Source organism: Acipenser ruthenus, chromosome 54, assembly GCF_902713425.1.
Source record: "Acipenser ruthenus chromosome 54, fAciRut3.2 maternal haplotype, whole genome shotgun sequence".
In the NCBI taxonomy this organism is placed as follows: Eukaryota; Metazoa; Chordata; class Actinopteri; order Acipenseriformes; family Acipenseridae; genus Acipenser; species Acipenser ruthenus.
Window position 1 is genome coordinate 4,945,107 of NC_081242.1, and position 22,394 is coordinate 4,967,500.

General features: G+C 38.6%; 1 protein-coding gene across 2 annotated transcripts in view; it reads right to left on the bottom strand.

The window, feature by feature from the left end:
* The window catches only part of LOC117398346 (protein mono-ADP-ribosyltransferase PARP14-like), a 43,973-nt gene that overhangs the window by 11,744 nt on the left and 9,835 nt on the right, over nt 1-22,394 (bottom strand). For both annotated transcript variants that reach the window (XM_059016821.1, XM_059016822.1), the window contains exons 2-11: nt 20,192-20,325; nt 18,012-18,039; nt 15,330-17,497; nt 14,590-14,826; nt 12,699-12,923; nt 11,970-12,036; nt 11,368-11,511; nt 10,904-10,963; nt 9,830-10,006; nt 9,123-9,314 (exon numbers count right to left, since the gene is read on the bottom strand). In XM_059016821.1, the coding sequence (XP_058872804.1) occupies nt 9,123-9,314; nt 9,830-10,006; nt 10,904-10,963; nt 11,368-11,511; nt 11,970-12,036; nt 12,699-12,923; nt 14,590-14,826; nt 15,330-17,497; nt 18,012-18,039; nt 20,192-20,325 (3,432 nt within the window). The remainder of the gene's footprint in view (nt 1-9,122; nt 9,315-9,829; nt 10,007-10,903; nt 10,964-11,367; nt 11,512-11,969; nt 12,037-12,698; nt 12,924-14,589; nt 14,827-15,329; nt 17,498-18,011; nt 18,040-20,191; nt 20,326-22,394) is intronic.

Below are 22,394 nucleotides of genomic sequence, written 5' to 3' on the forward strand. Positions count from 1 at the left end.
TACAAAGGGAACTGGATTTTTTTTTACTGTTGTTATTTAGAACTATTATAAAAGAGCGGGAGTTTCTATATGGTTGTGATTTGAAAGTTCATTGGCAACAGATTAATGTAGTATTTTGCGAGAAGGAGGAAGTGTATATTGCAGAGTTTAATGTGGTATTGTTTATATTGAGAGAGTGGTTGAATTGATATTTATCAGACTTGTAGTCGAGTCTGTGTCTAGTCCGAGTCCGAGTCCTCAGGATCTAAGTTTGAGTAACTATCATTCGAGTCCTGAGTCTGAGTCCAAGTCCTTGAAACAAACTCATGAAACTAACATTACATTTTCATTAAACTAGTGGCAGTAGTGGGGGAACAGTTTACCTTTCTGATATCAGACCTTGTCTGATATCCCAAAGGAAAAATGCACAAATAATAAAAAATGATTTAGATTTATTTTTTATAGCTAGATTATTCTATTTGCATGCCTTTTTCAACTTGTCTGTCGCGATCTTCTTTTCTTTTGGATGGAATCGGAATAGTCTTTGAATGCACATGAAGTTTATAGATAAGCTTCAAGTTCAGGTTTGTGGATGTTGTTTTTCACTTTGATAGAAGCCGTGATCTGGACTATTTCTAGTGTTAGAAAGTAGTACATAATCAGAATATGGTACGCATACCAAAACATGGCCCGTATAATGTCTGAAAGTGGTACGCTGTCAGATTGCAATGGTACACTGTCAGATTTTGGTACAGAAAAAAACTATTCATGAGAAGTCCACCGCGAGTTTGCCTGAGCATATGGAAGAGTGAGACTTTTTGACTGGACTTTTTGGGAGAAAGAGCTAATAAAAAAAGAGTGGTTTTAACCGCTATTAAAACCAGCCCTGGTGTCCTGCCTTTTCATCACCACCGCTGGAAACCCAGCACACCGTCACTACATTGTTGTCAGAACTGGAGGCCAGGCAGGTACCCTGACACGCACTTGGAAGCTGACAGGGGAGAGTGTAGAAATAAAAAACTAGGAGTCGCCCAAATAATTAGCATAGGCAAAACTAGATTGGCTCAGCATCGATGTTGAAGCTTTGGATGAAACTAGACTCGCCCAAATTAATGGCATGGGCAAACCAGATTCACCCAGCATCTATTTTGAAACGTTGGGCGAAACTAGACTCGCCTGGGCTAGTCCCAAAATTCAGTGAAAACTACTGAAAAAACAGGTTTCATCCAGCTGTCTTTTTCAAGTTCTGGGCCAATCTAGATTACTAACACGTATCCGGAGCTGTCACCTTGGGCCAGCACTTACCGGAACAACACTACACCACAAGCACTTTGTAATTGTTATCACCCACCACAGCACTACTGCACGCACCCAGACTGGTGACCGTGTATTGTATTATTGTGGGGCGGATAACGTCTGCTTGGACTGCAATCCATTTATTATTGTTTCTTTCATGCTTTACACATTGGTGTGTATTGCTGGAGGTTTCTTGTTTGGTCTTTCTGTGTGATTATTTCTGCACCTGTTTATTTATTTATTATTTATTTAGCAGACGCTACACTGCGCTCATTGAAAAGGGTAGGGCTGGCACTTTCCACAACACCAGCCTCTACAGGAGCACCTGCAATGTCAGCACCAAAGGCTCTAAAATATACATAGACTGAAACAGTCTTCTGCGATATTTTTAAATGAACATGCTTTTGGGATATTAATTTGTTAAGTGTGTTCATATAATTATGTTTTCGCTTATGCGTTGTAACAAATGCATTTGTACTGCAGGCTAGATTTTTTTTTTTATATATATGAACGTTTCCATACTAACTTTTGTAGTTGATAACATTAATTTAAAAATCCCATTGATAACTATGATTAATTATTTTTTTTTTATTTTTTATTTATTTAGCAGACGCCTTTATCCAAGGCGACTTACAGAGACTAGGGTGTGTGAACTATGCATCAGCTGCAGAGTCACTTACAACTACGTCTCACTCGAAAGACGGAGCACAAGGAGGTTAAGTGACTTGCTCAGGGTCACACAATGAGTCAGTGGCTGAGGTGGGATTTGAACCGGGGACCTCCAGGTTACAAGCCCTTTTCTTTAACCACTGGACCACACAGCCTCAACACTTTGTGACTAATTTGAAGATATTAATATGTTTCAGTATTAACTAAATCGAGTTATTAATGAAATTGATTCATCTTGCTACATAATTGCTGTATTAAAATGTCTGGATATACTGTTACTTAATTGATTACTGTCACGTTAGAATGTGTTTTGTTGAAGAAAACAATAAGTTTTTGACTAATTCAGATTTTGCTGCTGATGCATTTATTTTCAAAATGTTTTCTGGTTGTGCTACAGCAGCGCTCCACATTTCTTTTCTTGTCTTTTCTTTCTGTGTGTGTGTGTGTGTGTGTGTGTGTGTGTGTGTGTGTGTGTGTGTGTGTGTGTGTTTACTTCACAGTCTTGCACCAGGGCCCAGTAAATCCTAGCGTCGGCACTGGTCCCAGTGAATTAATTTTGTTAGTTATTTCTTTCCATGTTTTGTCTGTTAATGCATTTTGCCCCTGCGAAGTGTTAAATAATATTTCCTGATTTTTATTCCATTTCACTAACAGATACATTTTGTCTTTGTGGAAATGTGTTTTCCTTTTCTTTTTGGCTGGTTCCATAGATGCATCAAGGTCGGAGTCTGCAGAAGCCATAGCTCCATCCTATTATATTTGCCTAGTACTTCTTTCTGTTCACTATACCACTCATTTATCTTTGCTAGAAGGAAATTCTAAATCTTGAATAGTGGCAAATTGCAAATCTATTTATAATGAGATGCAAATTCTGATCTTTCCTGTATAATGAGAAGTAATTTATGCTGTTCGTAAATGTGCAGTGATATTACGGTAGTTTTATAAATTCTATGAATGACGGAGGCTACGAATTCACAGTATTTACGAACACGTAAGTAATATTAGTACATAGAGCCTGTTGTCTGAAGTGAACCCACCTACTGTACCAGTTAAGCAGTGTGTGCTGGAAAGCCTTGTCAGAACATGGGTCAGGTAAGGGTGCAGTGGCTGCAGCAGCGCTCCGCATTTGTCTCGGAATTGTCAGCTTTTACTGTCAATTAAAATGTATTTTTAGTGTTTAATATCCATTATTTCTTCACTGGAAGACTGATTTTAAAAAGTGGTATTTATATGCAATGGAAAGTAGATCCCTCCATTTAGAGTGTCGTCTTTTTGGTATATCTTAAAGGACATTTTTGGTTTGCTATTTTTTTTTTATTTGTGGTGCAACTCTTAGTTTTTGTATAAGACAAATCCTCTACTATTATAATAAACATTCCCAAGTAGGACCACATTTTAGATACAGATATACAGTATATGACTTCTAATACATAAAACAAGCTATTATTATTAGGCTATTACGTTTTTAACAATTTTTAAAAACATGAATACTTTAGTTACTTTTATATTAGGCTAGCTGTCTGATTGATTATTAACAACAACATCAATATGTTGATAAATGCATTTATATTTAAAAATGAACATCGATTCAAATGGCGTCATTAAGAGGAGAACGGCACATTTCCATACAATCGATTTAACCATTTCATCGCTTAATATAAAATAATAGTCTAATAATCATGAAAAAAAGGATCTGCCAGATACTTGCAACTCCGTTATCTAGGGATTTCAACATGTAAACGCTGGGGTGACTCACATACAAAATAAATAAATAAATAAAATAGAAAAACACTTAAGTGCTGTGTTTACTTTTTTTTTAATAATAATAATAATAAATGATCAGTCAAATGCTGCAAATCCATACTTGTTTGTGAGCAATTTATTATGTGATTTTTGTGTTAGGAAACAAACCTGCAAACACTGGAGTTTTGCAAAAGAATTGCTAAAATAAATTGTAGACATCTATTTCTTGTAACTTTTTTTCTGATGAACTCCACACAACATGAACTACACCAAAGTATGTAGACTGAAGGGTGGTAGGTTAGATGTCAGTAGAAGAAACCACAGATAAAACTGAACAAGCAAAGCTAGGTTGAGAGCAAGATACACTGCAGATGTCCTGAATTGAAATTGATTTTAATTTTGCCCAAGTAGTAGCCACTCCCCTTACTGAGTGGGCTTTGATGGGTCTTAAGAACATAAGAACATAAGAACATAAGAACATAAGAAAGTTTCCAAACGAGAGGAGGCCATTCAGCCCATCTTGCTCGTTTTATTTCTTGGAACTGTCTTGCTGTCAAACTTGTAACAGAAATCAGTGCATGATGTTATTCAGCAAGAAATCATCTGTTTGGAGACAGGTTTCCCGTTGTCTGGTGAATTGAAGGAGATAAAAAGTTGCCCTGATGGTCTGCTACCGATGGTCCTATATATGAAGAAGTTTAGGGCTCTTCTGATATCTATTAGATGAAGTCTAGCTTCTTCCCTTGATTTGTGAGGTTTTGGGTAGAAATCTGAAAATGTTATGGTTTGATTTACATGGAATTCAGTTACCACTTTTAGTAAGAATTGAGGATTAGTTCTGCAAACAATCCTGTCCTTAAAGGACTGAAAATATAACGCGTCAATAACCAGAGCAGGAGCTCGCTTGCCCTCCTTGCCAATGTTACTGCCATCAAGAATGCCATTTTCCATGTCAGATACTTCATGTCACAAGTTGCCATGGGCTCAAATGGTGGTCCTAAGAGCTTATGAAGTACCAGACTGAGGCTCCATTGTGGAATAACACGTTTACTCAGGGGTTTAAGATGGTTCACTCCCTTAATAAATCTGATAACTAACGGATGGGAACCCACCTGGTTATCCCAACCAGGTAAAATACTGGAGACTGCAGCAACATGTACTTTAATAGAAGATAGGGAAAGACCCTTATGGAATAAGTGACTGAGGTAAGATTCTGAGAGGGGAATGTTCAAATGGTGTAAGGATTTTGATTTGCACCAGGAAACAAACTCCCTCTATTTACCTGTAAAGGTTTGAAAACTGGATGTTTTTCTTTTAAGCGAGTAAGACGTTTACCACTTGTTCAGATAGCCACCTATCCCTCAATTGTTGCCGTTCAATCTCTACGCAACAAGTCAAAAAAATGCCGGATTGTGGTGTAGCAGCCTCCCCCTGTTCTGGGATAACAGGTCGGGGTTTTGAGGAAAGTGTATGGGTCCTGTCTCGGTTAGCTGTAGAATCTTTGAGAACCAATACCTCTGGGCCAGTAGGTGAGCAAAAGAGTGGCAGCTGGATATTTTCTGCTGTTGCAAATAGGTCTATTTTTGGGTGACCTAGTTTGTTGAATACCCCACCCCCTCTAGGATTTCTGGTTGAATCCTCCATTCATGGGGTGCCATTACTGCTGAGTAGGTTTGCAAAGCTGTTCTTGAGTTCTGGTAAATAAGTTGCTTTTATAGAGCTGTCCAGTTCCAGATGTTTATGGCTAGAGTGCAAAGGTCCCATGATTTTGTGCCTCCCTGATGGTTTATATGCTTTACTGCTGTGGTGTTGTCTGGGAGGATCAGTACTGTTTTTTGTTTCAATATTAGAGTGAAGTGCTTTAGTGCCAGGGAGATTGCTAAGAGTTCCAAATAATTTATGTGGCGAGATTTCTGTTTGGGTGACCATGTACCTTGTACTTGAACATCTGCTATAGACAGAGAGTAGGCACATGTGGAGATAGCAGTATCCCCATGAATGCCTGAGGTGAAATCTGCCACCATCTGGCTTCTGTGGCTGCCCCTGGGGAGACCTTGATGCACTGGGAGTGTGGCAGGGTGTGGTTTCAAAAAGAAAGGAGGCACCTTTGCGTGTGCCTTTGCATGAGGCACCTTTGCGTGTGCATATGTAACGCTGCATCTCTTACTAGGAAGACTGATGCTGCCATGTGCCCCAGAAACTGCTGATAGCTAATCTGGCTCTTATTTTGAAATGTTTTGCCATGAACATGTATTGAGCTGTGCTCCCAGGAACATTAGAGACTGTGTTGGGGTGAGAGACAACATCTCTTCGTTGACCAGTAAGCCCAAATCCTGAAAAAAGAAGGAGCTATTACCAGCCAGTCATCTATGTATGGATATATGTGGATGCCCATGCCCTGAAGATGTGCAATTACCTCAGCCATTACCTTGGTAAATACCCTGGGGTCTGTGGAGATCCCAAAAGGAAGTACTTTGAACTGGAATTGGCGGTTCTTGATGGAGAATCTTTCAAGCTGGTGCCAAATAAAAGATCATCCTGAAAGGGTAGCTCCAATATTTTTGTCTGGGTGTCAGCACACAGAGAAGATGTTTTCATTTGAATGAACAGTCTTGCAGCGATGATATTAGCCACAGCTCTGGCGTTAGTATCAATGGTGTGACATGTTGCTTACAGTTGAAGTTTTGCTGTGTTCTTCCCTTCTTCTGCCAGCTGCATGGCCACCTCTATATTTTCAGTTGTAGATGACTGTACAACTGTAGAGAGCTGATTCTGATTCCATAGCATATGCTGGTTTTTTGCTGCATGGATCTGATAATTGTTGAAACGCATGCTGCATGTGGAGGCAGAGTAATCTTTTTTTAAGAAATTACCAATTTTTTTATCAGATCCATTCAAAGAAGCAGATCTAGAGGACATACCTGCAGTTGGTGTAGTCATGATATTATCCAGTTTGGGTTGTTTAAAGAGGTGGTTCTTATGATCCATTGGTACCCTGTAGAATTTATCCATTCTGGATAGGCATGGTGCAGAAGTAGCAGATCTTTGCCAAATAACCTCAACAGGCCTCCAGACCGCCTCATGGAAGGGGAACCCTTCAAAGGCTTTTTTTTATCCCTTGCATCTAAGATGCTAAGGAAGTCATCCTGATCTGCACAGGTCTGGGTTTGTACTTTGAGAGATGATGAAATCCTTCTCAGTACGGCATCTGCATCTGTATATATGGACTGTCTGTGTACTCGAAAACGTCCTCCTCGGGGGCAGAGTCAATGACATCATCATCTCCTAGGGTGGGGGCACCTGGAAAGTCTTGCTCCTGTGTACAGCGGTACCAGAACCTGATGTGTGAGCTACAGGTTGTAAAGGTTGAGCCTGTTTTGACTGCTCATATTCCCTTAGCCATTTAAAAAAAATATCTTTAGGCATTGGTAGCTGCGGATGGGATGGCTGAGCCGTGGCTGCTGGATCCTCCGTAATGGCAGTTGCTGCTTTCACCGGCACGTATCTCTCCCTGCTGCTGCAGGAGTGTGTGGATTCTCTCGTTCTTTTCTGGAGCTGCCTGCTCTTTTAGAAGTAGAGGGTGTGGAATGGCTCTTATCAGAACGGTGAACCAACAAAGGGGAAGGAACTTCCTTGTGAGTTGGAGTGACTGACATGTCTACACACATTAAACATACATTTGTGTTAGAAGACGGAAAAAGTGGGGAACCACGCCTAGAACAGATGGAAGGCATAGAAGCAGAAATGAGAAAAGGGAGAGAAAAGAAAAATTATAACCTTATACCCTACTTTTTTTATGAACAAAAATAACAAAGTGAAATGCACCTTAGTCCTTATTCAAGCAACGCAGGAGAAATTTGGACAAACTGAACTTGGGTACAGTGTCAAAATGAAAACATTACAAAGTTAGTATCGGGTAGGTCCTCCCTGAGCATTAACACAATCCTGGCAGCGTTGACGCATAGACCTGATCAGCCTCTGGATAGACTACTGTGGGATGTTCCTCCACTCTTCCTGTGCAGCTGCAGCCAGCTGGCAAAGGTTGGCTGGTCGCGGTTGTCTCTTGTGGATGGCACTCGTGATTTGGTCCCACAGATGTTCTATTGGACTCAGGTCAGGAGAAAAAGCTGCCCACGGCAAGACCTTGACATTGTTTTCTTGCTGGACAATCCACACTGCCGGATTGGCTTGCAGGAACGGAAAAACTGTTGCCTCAAGGACTTTGTCAATGTATCACTGAGCAGTAAGGTTGCCCTCAATCTGCACCAAAGGCGTTCTTGTGTTAAAGGAGATTCTTCTCCACATCATCACACTTCCACCTCCCTATTGGTTGGCTTGAACAACGCAACAGTCAGAATAACACTCACCACGATGTCTCCACACACGTTGTCTTCCGTCAGGTCTATCAAGGGCAAAATGGCATTCATTGGTGAATGAAACACTCCACCACTCTCTCTGCCGCCATCTCAGATGTTCACTGACCCACAGAAGATGGCAATTTTGTCTCTCAGCAGGCAACATGTTACTCCTGAATGGCCTCCAAGCATGCAAATCATTTTCAAGCAGATGGCGAGCTACAGTCCTTCTGCTGATGTGCGGGTTATTTCTTCCTGGAATTTCTCATGCTGTAGCCACTTCAGTTTGAAAACGATTAAGCCGATGGGTCAGTCGGATGTGACAGTCCTGTGCCAGTGTGGTGACCGTCTGCCTTTCAGGATGTGGCCTGTCCCTCATAGAGCAAGTTTCCTGGTTTCTCTGGACTAGTCTGCTGATTGTTGAAGCAGAACATTTCATTCTCTGGGCAACTTCTCTCACAGACCGGCCTCCTTCTATCATGGCAATCAGCAACCAGGTGATCTACATTACTCAAGCGGGGCATGGTAGTATCTTTCAATGTTCTTGCGTTAATTAAAATCATGTCTTTTCGAATGGATATTTATACAAGTTTTTAATCAACTCATTTTGGCAATTTTAACTCAACTCAAAATACCAAACACTGAGCACCTAATGTTTTTTTATGAAATCACATGACTTGAGCTCAGTATTTTGTTATCCGAAGGAACAATACTACTCAAACAATCAACAGATCTATCTGCTCACTATTTAAAATGTAAATAACATTGTGTATGTGTCCAATGAGCTGTTGATGTAAAACTTACTGTTGCATTTTCATTGTGCATCAGTATATATATACAATTTCTATACAGTAACTATACATATACAAAGCATCTATACATTAACTATATATCTACAGTGTCACAAAATTAACTGTACATCTACACAGCCTCTCTACATTAACTGTGCATCTATACGCTTGACATACAGCTTTCAACGAACGCACATGGAAAGATCTCCTGCAATGTCTTGCCACAGTAACTGCTAAATGCTTATGCAGCTTAACTGTCACAGTCACTCCAGCAAAATGTGCTCATTACCTCTGGGTGAACGCAGTGGTGCAGGCCTTCCAAAACGACCCTCCACAGTGGATTTGAAAGCGGCGAAGACATCTCTCTGCCACAGGACGATCCGGACAGTGGAGACAAACTGCATCTTTCTGTCCCGTACAGTGGAAGCGACCCCGTCAACCATAGCTTTAGCAACCAGCCTGGGATCCAAACCACCTACCCCTGGAAGACAGGCACTGGTGTTGTGAATTGCTGGATGAATGCAACATTGATAATCAGCTGACTGGCCTGCCAAGTTGCTTACTGTAGCCCAATGGAACTAGCTTCTGATCCCTGAAGTGTTTTTAAATAAGAATCTTAATTAAAAAGTACAGTAGCTCTTTGTGAAATGTATTCAACCAAGTTTGTATAAAAATATCAAAAAGACATCACAGCAAGGACACCAATGCATAAATGACATCTGATATAAAAAACAAATCCTACTGTACGAAACAGTGTTTCTCTGTTTTTCTTTTTTTATGTAGTACTGGATTTATTTTAGTTTTTTTATGGAAATTTCTTTAATTATCACACCCTCAGTTGGAGACATACTTGGTGACAGAATGTCTTAAAAAGAATTACTTAAAGTAAATAAAAAAATAACTTTAGCGTTTCAAAAAACGAATATATTAAACAACAGGTAAACCAACTTTAAGAAACCACCACTTGCTGAACAGATGAAAATGGACACTGCTTACCTGTACATATGGCTGGGAAGGCCACTGATACACAAGATTGTTGTTCACACAGGAGAATGACTCTGTTAGTTTGCTTTTTAATGAAGTCTGCGTCTCTTTCACCACACACATGCATGATCATTTTACATTTGAGATTTCCTGGCTGTGTGACCACAATCTTTTTAGGAGGCACGATAGCTGGAAGAAAAAGAGAGGTAGAGGATCAAATAAATAGTAATAAGAATTGTGTAGCATATACAAACATTAAATATACAGCTATGGCCAAAGGGTGGCATCACACTATATAATTAACTTAATATGTATTTTTGCATCTTATAAACCTAACCCCCCTAACCCTAATGCCTGTGTATTTCCATATACCATGCAAAAAGATTTACACATTAAGTACATTGTAACTATGTAGTAAGTACACATGTATTTACTATGTAACTACAATTTACTACAGTGATTAAAGACACTTAATGTAAAGTGTTACCCAATGCATGCCATCAGGAGAGTGCAGGTTTGCATCCTGGTAGAGCCAAGTAACCGATCTTCACTGGGTATTTCACAAGCCACATAATATACAGGGAGTATCACCTTATTGCACTATGGCACATCCTACTGGCCCAGTGAGCTATAACAAACACCTGCTGTCTGGCCATTGTCCATAAAGCTCCTCAGTGTAAACAGGCAATTGGTTAGGTGGTTGGATCAGAGAACACTCAATGACCTCCCGTTTCTTTGGAGTTTTTGTGGGCAATTAATTTTTTTTTTTTTCATTTAGAGCATCCACTTATTTTACCATCGATTTTCTCCCCAATTTAGAATGTCCAATTATTTTGTTCCCCTCACCGCAGCAAGTCCCCATACAGATCAGGATAACTGAAGGTTCAGTGGGCATCCTCTAACCAAGCCAGCTTCCTCTTCTACACCCAGGAACTCGAGAGTGGATATCAACGAGCTACCGGCCTTTGAAAGAAAAAGGCCTGTCCAGCAGGTGTCCGCCTGAGCTCACTGGGCACCTGACTGGTAGGGTCCGCCGTAGAATAACACTAATTAAAATTAAATAAATTAAATAAATAAAACACAAACCTGTCTGAAGGGATCTTTGAACGCCAGGTCCAGCTGCAGAGAGTATAGCCAGTGCTACACCTGTAGGAAGAGCAACACACTCTGAAATGTCATGGGTATCAAAAGATAAGTGCCACAGGGCAAAGGCTGGGTGTGAACCAGCTACCCTGCGAGCAAGCGAGCATCTTAATCACAACGCAAAAGAGCCGTAACTCTTTTTACAATATATGTAAGTTCACAATTGTATCAGAAAAAGGGGTAAAGGTATCTCATGCAAAAAACTGTACACATTAAGTACATTGTAACTATGCATAATAACATTTGAACTATGTCTAAGTACACATGTATTTATTAAGCAACTACTATGTAGATACACAGTATTTAGAGAAACATGTAAAATGTTACTGAGTTTTCTTATGTTTTTGTCTTGCTACGTTGAATGTTAGTATCTGCACAGCCCAAGTAGACACTATTTCAGTACATACCTTTATAATCTGTCGTGAAATCTGTGGAATTGACAATGACATCCACAGTTTCTGTGACAATATCTCCATGGACCACTTGTAACTTCACCCCGCCCACCATGATAGTAACATCATCAGGCTGGGATGAGAAGGAGTGGTAGAATACTGGTGAAATAAAGGGATATATTAGGATTTGGCCTGCCTTTTGTAGTATCAGGGGGCAGCTGTTTGTTGCTAGTTTATGTTTTGACACAAATAATGAAAGCACTGTAAAGCACAAAATATGTAGTATATCCATGGAAAAAGCATGGACAAACTATAAAATAATGTGTTCATCTTTTAAAAGGGTTTTATAAGAAAGTATATACGTTAAGTTCACAAACAGGGTTCAGATTGGTTGAAAACTTTGGTTAAAGTCTTAATTTTCCAGAAAGTGTTGGAAATGAATTAAAATAATGAAAGTACAGAATATTGATTGACTTGATCCAAGATATACCCAGAAATAAAGATATACAAAAACATGTGCCTTCAATTTTTGAGGCTTAACATGACATTTAGGAAAAGAGACTTACAGAATAATATTACCATGTTTATAAACGAACACGTAGGTAGAAAGAACTTACTTTGCTCCGATTCATTTTCCATTCTTAACTCCTTCAGATCTATTCCTTTCTGTGCATCTCGGAATGCCTGTTACAGACAGATATACTTGTATTATAAGTCATACAGACACTGGAAACTTGAAATCAATCAATCATCAGAATCACATTATAATCTCAATGCATTACCAGAAATAACAATTTCAAATTGGATTTGATATGATCTTCAAGGGCAACCCATACAGACAGAGGGACTAAAATTGCAACACAGTGGGTTTTGTCCTAAGGGGCAAATAGTAGCATACTGGGATGAACATTGACAGTGTCTTAACCTAAAGAAGCTCTAGCTAGCAAAACCATTAGTAGACCACAACATTACAGCAATTCATTGGCATAAATATTAGACAGTACAAATAGTGCTCCTTGGTAGCACAATGGTACTGCATACTTACAGCAATGGAATATCATTAGTGTTCATACTGTTGCTATCTAGGGTCCTGTGAAGTGGACACTAATTTGGTCACTTCATTGAGTTGGAGAGACCAATTTCTGGCATTTAACTACTGATCGCTAGCTGCAATCTACAAAAAGGCTAGATCTCATTCTGTCTGTCTATTGAGTTTGGAAACAAAAAGGACTGATTTAAAACCACTTTCAACGTAGTCCCAGTGGAATATGGAACCTAATTACACAATTGTATAGTCCAGCTTAACCTGCTCCTTAAGATCATCAGGATCTTAGTGCTTGACCTACCGCTGTGGAGTGTCTGTCATCTGGGTGAATGACTATCCTCACTGTCTTGATCCAGCTAGGATTGTGGTCCTGCTCGAAACGGCTCACTTCAGTCAGCAGAGCTTTGGCAGCCACCTCATGGGGGAAACCAAGAGCCAACCCTGAACCGATCACTGGGAAGGAAATGGACTCCAGAGCAACGGTATTGCAGTGCTCCAGGCAGGCCTGCAAGCCTCTGTGAAGAGCCTGAAGTAAATAAAAAAAAATATTAATGTTTGCTTTCCTTTTATTTAAATTGGTTCATTTCTCAAAAAAATATACATGTTGCACCCAATGTGACAATACCGATAACAAGGCTTTTTTTTTTTTAAAAGGCTTTGTTTTGTGCATCCATGCTCATTTAGATTATAATAGTAAATCATACTGCAAAAATGAAGAGTGGCACATTCCAAACATAATTGTAATCATTATAGACACCCATTTTCCCACACGAATCTTGCTATCATGCAACACAGGTAGTAACTGGCAACTTCATTCATTTCCTTTTGTGCATAACAAGTCAACACATATTTTTAGTTCCTATACATGTGTGAGAGAGCTATTAGCAGTGTGGAGTAGTGGTTAGGGCTCTGGACTCTTGACCGGAGGGTCATGGGTTCAATCCCAGGTGGGGGACACTGCTGTTGTACCCTTGAGCAAGGTACTTTACCTAGATTGCTCCAGTAAAAACCCAACTGTATAAATGGGTAATTGTATGTAAATATAATGTGATATCTTGTAACAATTGTAAGTCGCCTTGGAAAAGGGTGTCTGCTAAGAAATAAATAATAATAATATTAAAGCAGTTTGGCTGCCATACAGTGCTTAGTTTGTGCAGAGAGGTGTAAGCAAGCAATGACAATAATACGATTCTCAAGAATTGCACATTCAAAATCATAACAAGTTTCACTGAAACAGTACTATACTAGTGTATTAAGTTTACAATCACATATTCCACATCATATACAAAGTAGTAGTATGCGCAGAAAAAACTAATTCTAAGCAACTGCAAGACAAAAAAAGGAAAATATAACAGTAATTTCAGAGACTTCACTTTAATTTTTTTAGCCTCTGGATATATTCTCCAGCTACAGACCCGTACACCTCTGCCTGAGTTTGCTCTCTCGTCATTGCCTGTGTCGAGATGCATCATCTGTTATACAGCCCGCTGGCACGAGCAGATGCAGAGCAATACTCAGACTCCGCTCCATGTCACTCAGCTGCCTAGTACCAAAAACGAACATGAACAATCCTGGCAGGGGACTGTCTATCTTTAGCACATGCAGTAACTTGCAGAATGAATAACACTGTTGAGAATTTCCACGCTGTCTAAATTCTCAGACAGCGTGCATTTGAGAGCAAAAAATAGATTGGGCAAGTCCCGGCTAAAAAATAAGCACTGATTATTATTTAATTATTATTATTCATTTATTTAGCAGACGCCTTTATCCAAGGTGACTTACAGAGACTAGGGTGTGTGAACTATGCATCAGCTGCAGAGTCACTTACAATTACATTTCACCCGAAACAAGGAGATTAAGTGACTTGCTTAGAGTCACACAATGAGTCTGTGACTGAGGTGGGATTTGAACTGGGGACCTCCTGGTTATAAGCCCTTTTCTTTAACCACTGGACCACACAGCCTATTTCTTAGCAGATGCCCTTACCTAGGGCGACTTACAGCTGTATACAAAAAAATACATCAAGAATTACAGTAGAATTAAGAGCAAGATAGAAAATACAATGACTTCAATGAGTTGACTGATGCTATATAACTATATAACTATTACTCTGGAAATACATGCCTTGCACAGCCTACACAATTTGTTGCAAAACCCTTATATTTTATTCTGAATTCCTCTACATACTATACCTTTATAGCGTTCCCCTGAGGTCCATCCCACTGGCTGCATAGAAGGAACAGCACCTGCTTACAGTCGAGACCCGAACCTCCAGTGACCATCACCACATTACCAGGGTGGAACTGTGTACCACTAAAGGACTGGACAAAGTTCTGTCCTAGCTTGGAGCCAGCTCTCTCCAGTAAGGCCTTAGCAACCCTTGTGGAGGCCAAGTCAAGGTCTTTCAGTGGAGCAACCAGCACATCAGTCTATATAAGAAAAAAAGAGGTCAGTAAAGTGAATAGACACCCATAATAATAAAACAATAGAAAAAACAATATCCCCTCCAGTCACTGCATGCATAATAGCAAGATGTTAAGTTTCCTGTCTTTGTATCTATTTTTTGTTCAGTTTTGTTAGGAAAACTTCTTGAACTCCATAGAGTTCACATACACTATTTTTAAAATTTAAAAAAAATGTAAATAAAAATCGTGAGCAAATGGGATATACTATAGTAGCACATCTACCCTTATAAAAGTTTAAAATAGAAAATCCATATCACATTTTTTAATTGATGTCAGTTTTTTTTGTTAAGTACATGGAAAACTACAAAGTGGTATATAAATGAATATGTTAATGTAACATTATTCAACAGCTTTCATTCGATATATGAAGCAAAATTAGTTCATTCTATAAGGTGATGGAAAACTTTTGACCATAGCAAGCTAGAGAGAGAGAGAGAAATAAAATGAAAAGTAAATCACTATGTCACCTTTTCCTCCTCGATTTTGCCCCGGACTATCTCCACTTTGAGAGTGCCGAATGCTGCAGTATCTTCTTCTGATACAGGGATGGCTGTGGCTCCCAGCTCCATTTCTTGTATCCTCTCAAACCCTTCAGAGAATTTGCTTTTCCCCAAGAGCTTCTGACATGCAGTCTGAAATTCACTCACTGTCTCCTTTCTGATGTCAATGAGGGTAATAACACGAAGGGTGTGTGGTACCCTAGCAAAACTCCTCACTGCCGACACAATGCATTCAGCACAGATTACCTGGGGAACTCCAAAGATCCCTGAGCTCAAGCACGGCACAGCCACCGTCTGGAAGCCCATTTTATTAGCTAATTCCAAGGACTGCTTGATTGCACTCTCCAGAAGCTGTTTAACTCTGTCAGGGCTTTTTCCATTTTCCCACTTAGGTCCAACTGCATGGATGACCTTCTTGCAAAGCAGTTTACCAGCTGAAGTGGCGACTGCATTTCCAGGCAACACCTTACCTGTCGTCTTCACCAACTCTTTGCTCTCTTGTTGGATTGCTGCACCTCCTGCAGTGCTTATAGCCAATGCCAACCCGCCTCCATGCATCAGATCCTCATTGGCAGCATTTACAATGGCATCCACCTTCAACTTGGTTATATCCCCTTGTTGGACAAGGAGAGAAAGATTGCTCCCTAGCTGGAAACTGCACAAGACCCCCACTGATGCTCCTTCAGTTGGATACATTACCGCAACGTTACCTGTCTCAGTCATCTTGAGCAGACAATGGTATTTCTTGCTAATTAGAGTCAAGTACTCCTTTCCAGGCCCTTGGAAATACTCGTAAGCTCCTGGTTTTGAGATGATCAGCCCTTCTAAAACCAAAGTGTTGAGTGCTTGCTGAAGAGAATTCTTGGTGTCCACCACACGGTGGTAGGGTCCAGTTAGCTGGACAGCAGGTGATGGAGAATGCACAGTGATCATCTCAACCCCAGCATTCTGAAAATCTATAAGCTCAAGCAGCTCGAAGAAATAGTCTGCCAATTGGGAGCTCTGCAGAAGGACTTCTTGGGTGATTGTGGTGTTTATTTTTTCTATGTAGCTGTTGATCATTTCTCTTGCCCTTTTGACTTCATTGTTGTACCCTACAACATGTATCTTTTGACCACCTGTGTTGGATTTTTGTGCATGCAAGATCTCAATGTTTCTCACTCCTGAATAGTTTATCTGAGATTCTGTGCTTTGCAGAAATTCCTTCAGTTGTGGAAGGTGGGTAGAGAGCAGATAATCCTCTGGGACTCTAATAACATCTTCTTGGAGTTCCACCAGGAGGATCTTCTCAGCTTCTTCAAGCTCCTTCTTGGACAGTCCAAATAGTTTTACATCAAGATCTGCTTCCAAAGTAACAGGGCTTTGCAGTGTGCTGAAGAACTTTGTCATGAACTGCTGAGTACCACTTCTTTTCAGGAATGACATCTGGAGACTGCTGAGTTTGACGAAACGTTCCTGGACTTGATTCAACAATTCATGTAGTTTCAGTCTCCCAGAATGGACTTCTTCAGGGGCACCTTCTAAGACCAGAGAAGACTTACAGTCTCCAGATAGAACTAGGCTGGAGAACTGTACTCGCAATTCATTTTCAAAAGACTTCCTTACAAGTTTATATTTTGGACCGTGTATTCTACATTCTGTCTTGATGGAGCTTTCCTTCCTTCTTTTCTGGAAAACGAAGACATCTAGTATCTGCAGAAGCTTCAAGATGTCTTCATTTAAGCCCACTATAACAGTGAAACCCTGACCCGATTCAGGGTACATGCGAAGGGATTTGTTGACAAGTTCAGGGCTTTTCATCAAAGTTTGTTGTTTGGTCGGGTCAGGTTCATAATGGCATTTGTATCTCTCCTGCATGACCTCAAAAGCCTTCTTAATATTTCCCTTCAAATGTGAAGACTCATTACCCCCTTCTAGAGTCACTGTTGCCTCCTCCTTCTCCTGGCATAGATGAACTGAGCATGTCAGCAGAGAAAGCTGGTGGCGCAATTCATTGCCAGCCTCTGCACAGTCCTGTAGGTAGCGGATCAAGTAGGAGTCCAGTTTGAGAACCATAGTAGATCTAGTCAGGCTCTCAGTCTCAGCCTTTCCTAATCCAAAAGGAGACCTTTGTTTTATGGAGGCTTGGTCACGGTCTATAGATTAAAATAACAAATGGTCACTACAAGTAGGTTCACTTTCGTATGTATATTAAGTTAGGTTTTAGTTTTACTGAAGAGACTAATGTTAGAAGAGCTAAGGGTTTGAAACTTTTTGATCTGCAAGCACCAGAGTTTGGGTATGATAACCAAACAGTGAAACTGTTGTATTGCATTTTGCAGCCACAAAAGTATAAATGTATCAATGGAAAATGGAACATGAGCCAAAATCAATGGCACACAAACACGGTGTAACTGTTAATATTGTAGACTCTCCTACATCTCTGATATTATAAAACACAATAATAACTTAGATACATGTTTTTAATGAATGTGTAACTAGAATTTGATCCCCATTTGGTAATCCATACAAAATGTACTAAAATAAGTTGTTCAAGTTACAACAAAGCAAATAACATACTGAATTAATTTGAGGCCTTTCTTTCTAGTTTAGTTAACAAAGCTAAGTGGTAAACTGACTATAAAAACCATGAATTTAAAAAATACCTACCAAATTGATCTCTCTTATCAACAATGACCTAGAAAGAAACACAAAGTTATTAAATCCCATATATATATATATATATATATATATATATATATATATATATATATATATAATAAGAACATAAGAACATAAGAAAGTTTACAAACGAGAGGAGGCCATTCAGCCCATCTTGCTCGGGTGCAATCTGATGAAGGTGCATGGCATGAAATTATGATGATTTTAATTGTCCACTTTTTAATCTAGCAAAAAAAACTATGTGGGGAGACCACACTATGGTTGATCCCCGGAGCCAGCATCACAGCCATTGTGTGTGCTGATGCGCTAGGGAGGCAATAAGCTAATCCCTGGAGCCAGCATTACACTTCAGCCATTAACACCAGGCAGAAGGATATCTACATCATCATATGGAAGGAAACGCAAATGGATGGAGACACATATGGATCACATTAGTTTACTGTAAAGCTACGTCTTAGTTGGTGCTTATCTTGGCGAGAGCCGAGTTCAAATCAGCATGAAGTTTTAACATCTACTCTTGTGTAATGGAAACTATGTGGTGAACAAATCCTGTGTGAATACCCTTTGTTGCAGATATACTTATTTTACCAGGGACCGGATAGTTGAGTTTAAAATTGAGCACACACTTCAACTTTAAATAGTATATACCCTATTACAGAAATCACTAAAATATTTGAAAACTGGTTTATACTAAATGTCATGTTTACTGGAACTGGGAGGTGTAACCTTTTCTCAGCTTTGACTTTCCAGAATGTCTTTGTTTCATTATTGCCCCACCCAAGCTTAGGTTTGGCAGACTTCCAGACTGTATTTTTGTTCTTTAAGGAAAGGTTAACATCTAAACCACGCCTAATAACACATTCATTTTGAAAGATCTGTCTGCTTTGTTTCTAAGCTTTTTGTTTTTGTTTTACACAGCACAAGTTATTATATAAGAACATGAACATTTGGGAATAAGAAAAGGCCATTCTTATTTAAAAGCACAGAATCTAGTCTTTGTTGCCAGTGTTTTAGACCCTACCACTACATTTGATAGGCTATTCCATGCATTTATAACTGTAAAAACAGTACTTCCGACCTTCTGTTGTAAACTTACTTTTACTCAGCTGCCATTTATGCCCTCTTTAATATGATATTGTAATGTGAAAGGCAGTGTATTATTTTATTTTTTATATTTTGTTGGATTAACATTAAATGAATGTATCATGTACCCTATATGCTTTATGTTTCTAAGAATTGCACATTACCTATAGTCATATTATTATTATTATTATTATTATTATTATTATTATTATTATTATTATTATTATTACAGACTCCATGTTAATGCCCCTTTCTTCATGATTTATGTAAAGCTTTTTTTTAATGGTGGACTTCCTCAATTGTGGTGTAAGACTAATGCAGTTAACAGTACTAAATCTCAATACACAAAAACACAAACTAAAAAATGTATCTAAATTTGAAATGAAACACATAACTGCTGTGAATTTGTAATTTATTTCTATGTATGAATGCACTAGCATGGAGAAAGAAACAGTGCACATGTCATTTGTCTTGAGTCTTTTTTTTGTTGTTGTCCTGCTAACCAGTATTTTGTTTAGTTTGCATAAACGATACCCAAAAACCACATATGTCCTGCAACCTTATTAGTACACACAGAGTATAACTGGGAGTGTAGTGTGGTTCTTTCTTAACAGGTGACATTAACCATGAAAATGTGAATCTGAGGTTATTTTGTAACCATGTTCTGCCATAATATGTCCAGGTGCTGCCACCAGCTGGGGTAGGAAGAAGAACATGCATTTTTTTCTCAATGAGGATATTTTGAACTGTTTCCATAATAGTATGAAGATGGAAATTGATAATTATTCCTTCTCTGGTTTTAAAGATCCTATTAGGGAATTGCTTAGAATCGTCTGCCAATGCTTCTCCTTCTTCAGTCCACATTAACAAATAGATACATGTCCTATGTATTCTATTATTTGGGAATTTCTATTAAATGGGAATTTTCACCAGGAACTACATATTACACAGCAATGGGTAAAGTTCCCTGAAATCATGAAATCCGTGATAACTGTGAACAAATACAGCTCTAACTATCATATAATGACCAAGCAACAAAGATAATCATTAAACAAGATCCAGCCGTCCTCCACATGTGCACCTACCTGTTGACTAGCAGGTGAGGTATGGACAGATATGTGTCCAGACGGGGCATATTCTGAGTCTCTGACCGTGATTACAATGCATCCACTGGTCGTTTCAATCGAGTGCTCTTTTCTTTCTAGGACTCTTTTCTGAGCTGTAAAGAAAAAACAATAAAGAAAACCATCTACTTTGGTATTGACTGCCATTACATTAAATTGGTCTTAGCTAACAAAATAGTTCCATAAAATGTATCCACCGTGTATAGTTCCACAAAATGTATCCATCTATTCACAATGCATTTCATGTGTCACACTGGCAAATTGGCACCACGCAAAATAAAACTTATATGTAAGATCACTGTTTAGGCGATGTAAAAAAAAAAAAAAAAGGCTGTCATTATCAACATACTCCATTATTCATTTCTTAATTCAAGTTGCAAATTATATTATTGTTTTTTAATTGTTTAATTTTACTTTGAGTTTCTGAATACAGTATATACTATATAATTAAAAACGAAAAATTACGTTTTAAATGAAAGTTAAACGAACAATTGGCCTAATCAAAGCTGTTGAATGATTTCAAAGAGATGGAGATTTCAAGTTATGTATGAAACTGAATAGAACTTGAAATCTTCAACTTCTCATAAGCTGAAGAATAGTTTTAAAATGTGATTAAACAAAATTGTTAGTTCAATTGAGTGTTCATTTAAGTAAATGAGAGCTCAGTTGGAACAAAAACCAGCAGACACAAGTTGTCCCCATGACTAGGGTTGTGAACCACTGCTTTAGAAGTTAAGAAAGATCACTGTTCTTTGTGACTAAAACCATTGGCATGTGAATTGTTAAGATAATCAGAACAATTAGAATATGAACACATCTGAAGTGAGACAATGTATTTGTTCTGTACTTTTCTTTTTCAAGTATACAGACATTTCTAACAGTAACGTTTGTTTTCAACCCTTTCAGCTATTTTTATTTATTTTGTTGACAAAAGCCATACTCGTGTTTAATATGCTGTTAAATAAATGTGATGTATGTGTGGCATAGTAATGAGATAATTGAAAGGACATAAAATAGTGTCAATCATCGGGTTTTTTTTCTTGATTTTTAACTGAAGAGATTAATGTTTACAGTAGTTTTTTTTGTTGGTTTAGCAGAAATGGACACACATTGAACGTGTATGTAAGTTGCCACAGAATGGTCATCTTTGTATTGGAAATTACACATAGTTGTGTCATGTTGTTTATAATGAACAGTACACAATTTCACTGGAATACTTACAAAAATTAAGAGATTAAACAAATGTCACATAGTCAGCAGTCATTACTACAGTTGTTTTAGTTTTAATCACAAAGGACAGTGACTCTTCAAAACTTCTAAAGGATATCTACTGTATTGGGCTGTTTCAGAGAACCCACTGACCTGCCCAGAGGTGGTGACTACCTATGTTGTCTAAAGTGAACCCACCTACTGTACCAGATAAGCAGTGTGTGCTGGAAAGCCTTGCCAGAACATGGGTGAATTTAAAAGCGCAGTGGTGGTCTTACCTGACAAATTCCCATCTTTTTCAGCTTTGTCAGCTTACTGTTACTTAAAACGTAGTTTTTTGTTTTTAATTTCCATTGTTTTTTTTTTACTGGAATGATGAGTTAAAATATCTGTATACATATGCAATGGTAAGTACATCATGTTTTTCATTGTAGGTTTCTCTGTGTAAGTTTTAGGTTTGCAAACCATCTTAGTATTTGCAACATCCTCTATTATTAAAGCAAACATTTCCAAGTACGATCACATTTTAAATATATTATACACTTATACAGAGACTTCTCATTAATAGACAGTGTATTTGATTTTTTTGTTTACTAATGTGGGGAGTTTGTGCAATGATGTGGAATAATAATAACAAAACAAAAAGTTGAAGGGAACAATACCTTAATCAATGCATTAATTAAATGTTGAAAAAACTGATTTGTATAAAAATATATAATTTATTGGACTATTCCATTGGTCATGTTAAGCTTTGTCTATAAGATGAACTAAACCACACATACCAGGAAATAAAGTTAACGTGCCAAACAGTACACAGTGTAAATAATGGTAGAAGTAGAATAGAAGACAAGCTTGCCATAAATGTTTTCTTTTCACATTTAATAATGCACTTATTTTACAGCCACGTGTGCTGAACAGGCTTTTTTTTTTTTTCCATACTGCTGTATAATTGCAA